Source organism: Triticum dicoccoides, chromosome 7B, assembly GCF_002162155.2.
Source record: "Triticum dicoccoides isolate Atlit2015 ecotype Zavitan chromosome 7B, WEW_v2.0, whole genome shotgun sequence".
In the NCBI taxonomy this organism is placed as follows: domain Eukaryota; kingdom Viridiplantae; phylum Streptophyta; class Magnoliopsida; order Poales; family Poaceae; genus Triticum; species Triticum dicoccoides.
Genome location: NC_041393.1, coordinates 109,010,847 through 109,018,660, shown reverse-complemented (window position 1 = coordinate 109,018,660; position 7,814 = coordinate 109,010,847). Strand labels below are relative to the sequence as shown.

At 49.9% G+C, this 7,814-nt stretch overlaps 1 protein-coding gene across 1 annotated transcript; it reads left to right on the top strand.

Moving 5' to 3' along the window:
• The first annotated feature begins 208 nt into the window (after positions 1–208).
• Positions 209–2,256, top strand: LOC119336719 (ethylene-responsive transcription factor RAP2-13-like). Its single transcript, XM_037608787.1, has one exon. The coding sequence runs from the start codon at positions 814–816 to the stop codon at positions 1,918–1,920; it is 1,107 nt and encodes a 368-aa protein (XP_037464684.1). The 5' UTR covers positions 209–813; the 3' UTR covers positions 1,921–2,256.
• Positions 2,257–7,814: the final 5,558 nt, after the last annotated feature.

The following is a 7,814-nucleotide window of genomic DNA, read 5'->3' as shown; positions in this document are numbered from 1 at the left end:
CAGGTCAACCAGACATCGCCACGGCTGACACGCGTGGCATCACTCCGCCCGGGCCCCGCACGTCAGCGACGCCGCCTCCCTTTCACGGCGCGAGTTCTCGTCGTCGTCCACTCCCACGGTTCATTCACACCCTCCTCCTCAGTCCTCCCCGCGCTCCGGCGCTATATAAAGGCCCCGCCGGAAGCCATTGCTCCCCAGGAGAGACCCGCCACCCGCCCCCACACCACACCACACCATCACCAAGCACGCACACCCACGGCCCTCCCATCCGCGACCCACGACCCACGACCCAGACACCCCACTTCCCCGGCGAGGCTGAGCGATCTTTCCCCAAACCCAAACACAGCAAACACGACGGAGCACCCACGCCACCCCGGCGACCGCAGGTAAGATTTCTCTCCCGATCTCTCCTCCTCCGGGGCCTCTCTTGGTTGCTATTAGATCAGGCAAGAAGGGGTTCCTGGACACCATTTTTTCATCTTCTTCTTCCGCTTCCGCTTTGCTCGCATGCAAAGTTCTTTTTCTTGTTCTTGCTAGGACGAGCAGAGATCCGGAGAACCTTTTTACTCCTCTGGATCCTTGGTCCGTCTTCTTCTTTTTAGCCTTTCTTTTCTAGCCTTTCTTGCGAGCCGGCATAGGGGCTGTTTTTACAGAGCCCCTTCAGGTTGCTCGCACCAGCAATTGGTCTCTGTCCTCTGTTCTTCTTCGCTTTTATTGAAGAAAACAGGGCTTTAGTTTTTTTTTTCGATTTCTACATTTTAGTTCGGTTTCTGCACAAAAAGTTTCGATTTTTCGATCTTCTTCTAGTTGGCAATGGCGGCCATAGATCTGTATGGCGCCGCGAACCAGTTCAGCTCCTCATCGTCGTCGTCCTCCTCGGACCAGGAGCTCATGAAAGCGCTCGAACCTTTTATCAGGAGCGCTTCATCGCCCACCTCCTCCACCTCAACCTCCACCTCGCCATTTTCATTCTACGCCACCTCCACCTCCACCTCGTCGCCATTTTCGTATTACAGTTCCTCTTCGCTGCCCCAAGAATCCTGCTACTTCCCTGCATCCTCCTCTTACAGTTACACCAGGCTTCAAGCTCCGTTTGCTCCCGCCGCCCCTGCCACCTCGTCGTCCTTCTCGCAGCTCCCGCCTCTGCCTCCGACCTCGCAGTACAGCACCTCGCCGTCGGCCACGTACCCGTCGGCGGGTGACGCGGTGGGGCTGGCCAGCCTGGGCCCAGAACAGATCCATCAGATCCAGGCGCAGCTCTTCCTCCAGCAGCAGCAGCAGCAGCAGCGGGGGCTCTCGGCGTCGCTCCTCGGCCCGCGGGCGCAGCCCATGAAGCTGGCCGGGGCGCCGTCGACGTCGGCCACCGGGAAGCTATACCGCGGCGTGCGGCAGCGTCACTGGGGCAAGTGGGTGGCGGAGATCCGCCTCCCCAAGAACCGGACGCGGCTGTGGCTCGGCACCTTCGACACCGCCGAGGACGCGGCGCTCGCGTACGACAAGGCGGCCTTCCGCCTCCGCGGCGATGCGGCGCGCCTCAACTTCCCCAACCTCCGCCGCGGCGGCGCGCACCTCGCCGGCCCGCTCCACGCCTCCGTCAACGCCAAGCTCGACTCCATCTGCCAGAACATCGCCGCCCCCGCACCGTCGTCCAAGTCGTCTCCACCGGACTCGCCCAAGGCCTCCACGTCGACGTCGTCGACGGAGGGAGACGGGTCGGTGCTCTCCGCCGGCTCGACGCCCCTCCCTCCGCCGCCGCAGTCGTCGCATCACCAGCACCAGCAGTCCGCGGCGCCGCTCCACGAGATGGCCAACCTGGACTTCTCGGAGGCGCCGTGGGACGAGTCCGACGCCTTCCACCTCCACCAGGACCTCCACAAGTGCCCGTCGTGGGAGATCGACTGGGACTCCATCCTCTCGTGATCGCCAGAGCAAACGGAAGCTCCATGAATGAATTAATTAAGCAGTGTAATTAATCCTGCAGCGGCCAAGGCTCGATGGAATATTAGACATCAGCCACAGCCACTGCGGTTAGGGTTTAAGGAGTTCGCCATCGTCGTCGTAGTAGCAGTCGTCAAGAAGGGTTTAAGCTTAAGTTCAATTAGCTGCGTACTTTATTGTATTATTAGTGATCTCCTGGTTGCTTCGCCGGTTGTTTTTTCTCCGAGCAAGGCCAGTCGAGAGTGTAATGTATGTAACTCTTCGTTACTACGTACTCCTGAATTTAAATTTTATTACTAGTCTCATTGTGATGTTGTATATTCAGCCTATTTCCCCCTTGCGTTCCATAAATCTGTCATTTCGTAATTTATACAGCCATCCAAAAACTTCTCTCTATAGTAATGATCAATGCTTAAAATTTCTGAAGAACCCTTACTGTAAACATTACAAAACGATGGCATTTAAAGTAGAATGGAGGGAATAGCAACATTATTGGTGAAGGGTTTTGGTTATACCGTAAGCTATGGAAGGGAGACTCAAGTACCATGTGCACCGCGAGGCTTGTGAGAGTTTCACCGGAGACGGGCTCTTGGCCGGCACCCCGACCTCACGCAATGCACATCTGTTCATGAGCTCATCAGTGACCGAGCTATTCCATTGACCAGATTTAAGAATTATATGGATCATGCATTTCAATTCCTAGCCTTAGCCGCAAAGGACTTTATTACAGGCACTAGCTTGTTAAGCATTGATGCATCGGAAATGCAAAAAATTAGTAGTGCAACGAAAGAAGAATTAGGGGGAAAGCACGCTGGGTCAAAAGTAGCATCCTTCTCTTGCAATCCAACCCTCCAAGAAAAGAAAAGAAAAGGCTACGTAACATTTTCAAATTGGAGTTGTGTGCATGAATACTTGAGAATCACACAAGCACCAAGAAAGGAGGCTTCATTATTTCCAGGTGTTTATATTCCATTCCAAGTTGAAAATCTTCAGAAGCATCGTCCCCACCTCCACGAAAGGGACCCCAAGATGGTCCACAACGAGAGGCAAATTGTTGATCTTGATAAACAATTCGGATCTACTTATCCAAGTGGCCTTTGGAGGTGTGTGAAACGTTTGAGGCACGGAAGAGGCGAGGAACGAATTACATGTGTAGCTAGAAGCACCACTGCTATCTATATGCTCGGCGAATATGTTCTAGTTCTCCCTTGGCTGCTAAGAATTCTGCTCCTCTCCTTGGCTGCCTTTTTCACACTGGTTTGGTTTGCTTGGACCGGTGGCAATGGCGACGGGCCTGTCGAAATCATATGCTCTGAACTGCCGAGCACACCTGCGGGCTTCCTCGTGAGATGTTTCGACATTTCGGGGTGGCCTGCGAGCTGGCGGGATGCGAGAGTGGGGCGGGTTCGACAGGCGACGTCGCTCGGCTGGTGGCCCGGTTCTGTCTGAATTGGCAGTTCATTGCACGCACGCAACTGATTGTCGTTTTTTGGGTGAGCCGGAGTGGCTTGCGTGGATTGATCCAACCAGCGTCGGCGCTTGCAATTTGTGAATTTTAGCTTGAGAATGGAATATCATATTTTTTTTTTTGTATACAGTATGGTACTCCTACTTGTCTTCAGCTAAGGCGCATTAGATGAGTGCAAACGAACTTGCTGCCTGAGGCATGGGCTGATCGTTGATGGCAATGGTTGACTGTTTAGCAGGCAATTGTGAAATCAAGCAGGATTTGGCATTGAAACCGCGGAGGCATTTGACGAAAAAGGTTCCCCGCTTTATCTATTATATAAAGCAACAACACCAAGCATCCCACAACATGCGACAACAATCCAGATTTTAGTACAAGAAGAGGAAAGCAGCGAAAAGTAAATAAGTGCGGCTGGAGGCACAGTAAGATAAGCCCCAAACAGAAAAGAAACAACTAGAAGCTAATCCGGCTCCGGGGTGGTGGGGGAGGAGGCGGCGCCAACGCGGATGCAGTGGATCGTAGACCATGATGATGGTGTCGATGGCGTCTCGATCGCGCCGCTTGCTAAGCGGTCTTCATAGCTGTAAGAAGCCACACATTTTGTAGATTGCGTCAGTTACACGGCAAGGAATGACGTGTCCGATGACTAATTTATTGCGGCAGTTCCTGAGAGTCCACGCAAGGGTGCACATGGCAACCCAAAGGGGCGCACGCCTAGACCCGGGGAGACTAAGGATCTCGCCGAACATATCCAGGAGATTATCGTGGCACCAAATTCCTCCAATCACTTCCTGGAAGCAGCTCCAAGGAACCGAGCTGCCGGGCAGCGGAAGAAAATATGGTTGGAGTCTTCGGGGACACCACATAGAGGGCAAAGCCCGTCTCCAGGGCTATTACGCTTGCGCACCTCCGTACCTGAAGGTAGGCGGCCGCGGACCCACTGCCAAAGAAAGATATGGATCTTCATAGGGAGTTTAATCTCCCGAATAAGCGTGAGTTCTATAGGACCGGGGGTGGCCAGCATGGCCCGGTACAAGGACTTGATGGAGAAAACTCCACTTGCCTCAAGGTCCCATGAAAGGGCATCCGACTGGAGGGAGGGGGAGTGCAGGGCGATGCACTCAAGTAACTCCTCCCACTTCACGCGTTCAACGGCCCCAAAAGTGCGATGAAAGGTTATAGAACCTAGGTCATCCAAAGCAGCCCCCACCGTAAGTTGTGGGCGAGAGCAGATTGAGAATAACGCATGTAACCGTTACGCGAATGGCCGGGTTCCGGACCAATGGTCCATCCAGAATAGGGTATTGGACCCCGATCCCACACGAATCAAGGTGCCAATACGTAAAATCGGCATCAGTTGGATGACAGATTGCCAAAACTGGGATCCTCCAGTTCTAGAGGTGAAGGCCAGAGGCTGTCCACGTGAAAGTGCGTTATGTCGACTAGAGGGGGGGGGGTGAATAGGCGATTTTTATGAATTCTTCACTGAGGAATTTGCCGGTGAGGAAATTCCTTAGCGAAGAACTATTAGCAGCGGAATAAGTACTCAGAAGTAAGCATAACAGAGTGCACGCATAGTCATCATGATGAAATGAAGACTAGCACAGAGTACAGAAAGCGTAATCACAGGATAACACAAGATGAAGACAAACAGACTAAAGAAATTGAACTGAGGAAATTGAGAAAGTCTTCAGTCAAAGTCTTCAAACACAGATATGAACAAACACTCAACACAGTAATGAGGAAATGAAAGAGTTGAGGAAATAGAACCAGTTAGGTTGGTGAAGACATTGATTTGGTAGACCAGTTCCAACTGCTGTCTCAGTTGTACGTCTGGTTGGAGCGGCTGAGTATTTAAACTCGAGGACACGCAGTCCCGGACACCCAGTCACTGAGCACGCAGCTCAGGACACCCAGTCCTCACCGTATTCTCCTTGAACTAAGATCACACAGATCCCGTCCAATCACTCGTGGTAAGTCTTCAGGCGACTTCCAAACCTTCACAGACTTGGTCACTCGGCGATCCACAATTCCTCTTGGATGCTCTAGACCTTGACGCCTAACCGTCTGGAAGAAGCACAGTCTTCAAAGGTAACAAGCGTCGGATCCACGCGGGATCAATTTCTTCAGTGATGCTCAATCACTTTGGGTTTTGTAGGTGTTTGGGTTTGGGATTTTCCTCACTTGATGATTTTCGCTCAAAGTCCTCAGAGGATGGGTTGCTCTCAAATGACAAGTGTCAAGTTCTCTCGGAGCAGCCAACCAGCTAGTGGTTGTAGGGGGCGGCTATTTATAGCCTAGGGAGCAGCCTGACATGATAAGACATAAATGCCCCTCAATGATATGACCGTTAGGTGGATAAGATATTTTGGGACAGCTGGCGCGCAGCACAGCAACTGTCGGAAATTTGACTCTCAAATTCCTTAGGGCTATCATGTTCCTCACTGTGTAGGTAATTCGCACTGGAGAATTCCTAACTCCTCAGTCAGAACAAATTTATCAGCGACCAGAAGAACTTCGTCTCTGTCACTGAAGAAAGTGACTGAACTGTATGAGATTTCCAAAGGCTTCACTCGAAGGGATTGGTAGGTGTAGGATTTGAGTTGAGCATCACATGGAAAATTTCCTTAGTATTTCCTCGACCCCCTTTAACAGTACGGTGTTTCCTATGACTCAAGAAAGAGAAAATGAAACTACGAAAACAAAAGTCTTCACGCTTCATGTTCCATAAATGAATACCAAGTCTTCAAGGTCACGCCAATTTCTTCACTTTCAAAGTCTTCAGAAAGTCTTCAGATTATCAAAGTCTTCAGTTGAAGAACTTCATTTTTAGGGGTCGACTTTCTCTGTAAATATCAAACTCCTCATAGACTTATAGACCTGTGTACACTCACAAACGCATTAGTCCCTTAACGTATAAGTCTTCAATACACCAAAATCACTAAGGGGCACTAGATGCACTTACAATCTCCCCCTTTTTGGTGATTGATGACAACATAGGTTAAGTTTTCAACGGGGATAAATATATGAAGTGTATACACTGATATTGAGGAATTTGATTACAAGATATAGAAGAACTCCCCCTGAAGATGTGCATAGTGAGGAATTTGCTTTTGAGGCAATGCACATTTGAAGAGTTGAATCATGGAGATCTCCTCCTATATCTTGTAATTCATACACGCGTTTGATATATAATATGAAGAATTTGAAATGCATGATGAAATATGGTGCCTGATGAGATTCAGCATGCATGCAAAGTCATTAACGAGGAATAAGCATGCAGAGCATAATGCAACAAAAGTATCAGCGCACCATCGGGTGTAAGATTACAACTCGATCCAAGTAAAAGTTTCAGAAGAATGAGAGTTGTAACCAAAAAAATGCCCTTAATATAGACCCGCTTGAAGACTAACTCAGATTTCTCCCTCTTTGTCATCAAATGACCAAAAGGATTGAAAACTGAGGACTGACGCCCCTAAAGAATTTCAAGTTGATGGAGGAGCGCCAGTGTTGTCGGGGTTGTTTGTTGGAGCAGGGCCTGCCGCAGTGTCGTCCAAATCTTCATACTCATCAGTGTCACGCGATGAAGAATAAGAGCTGGCCACCAAGGAAGGGACTTTGACCTTCTTGAATTTCTTCGGTGGAGGTGCAGACCAGTCAAATTCTTCCTTGAGACCCATATTCTTCAGATCAGCAGCGCTGTAGACATGAGAGAGAACAGCCCAAGTGCGGTTGAGGGTTTCATGGAGGTAGTAGTGGTTCTTCTTCACTGCATTGTGTGTGGAGGTCATGTTGTGAAGAATTGAACCAAACTGACGCTTGACCCATTTATGATTGCGATCAACCTTCTGATGAAGACTGAGGAGTAACTCACGATCAGTCATCATCCTGGGTGCTGTGGCTTGAGGATTTTGCTTGGCTGAGGTATTGGCGGCAGAGTCATGGGTGGCAGAATTGTCATTGGTAGAGTAAGATGCAGCTTTGCGAAATTGACCATCCAAAGGACGAATGCCTTCATCGATCATAGCAGCGGCCTTGCCTTTATCATCAGCTGATGAAACTGTCCGTTTGAGGACTTCAATGGGAGGAAAGTAGCTATCGTGGTTCAGAGTGTCAGCTTTGTAATTCAGTGAAGATCTTGCCCTGATGAATCTCATAATCCAAGGAGCATAGGGCTTCAGCTCGAATGGTGACATAACAATATTGGCTAGAGTCTTCATGAAGAAATCATGGAAGTTTATGGGAACGCCATGAATGATGTTGAAAAGCATATTCTTCATGATGCCAACGACTTCTTCATCATTTGAGTCATGGCCTTTGATAGGACTCATTGCCTTCGTCAAAATTCGATAGACAGTCCGAGGCACATACAATAATTCCTTGATGAGGAATTTGGTTCTTGGGGCCT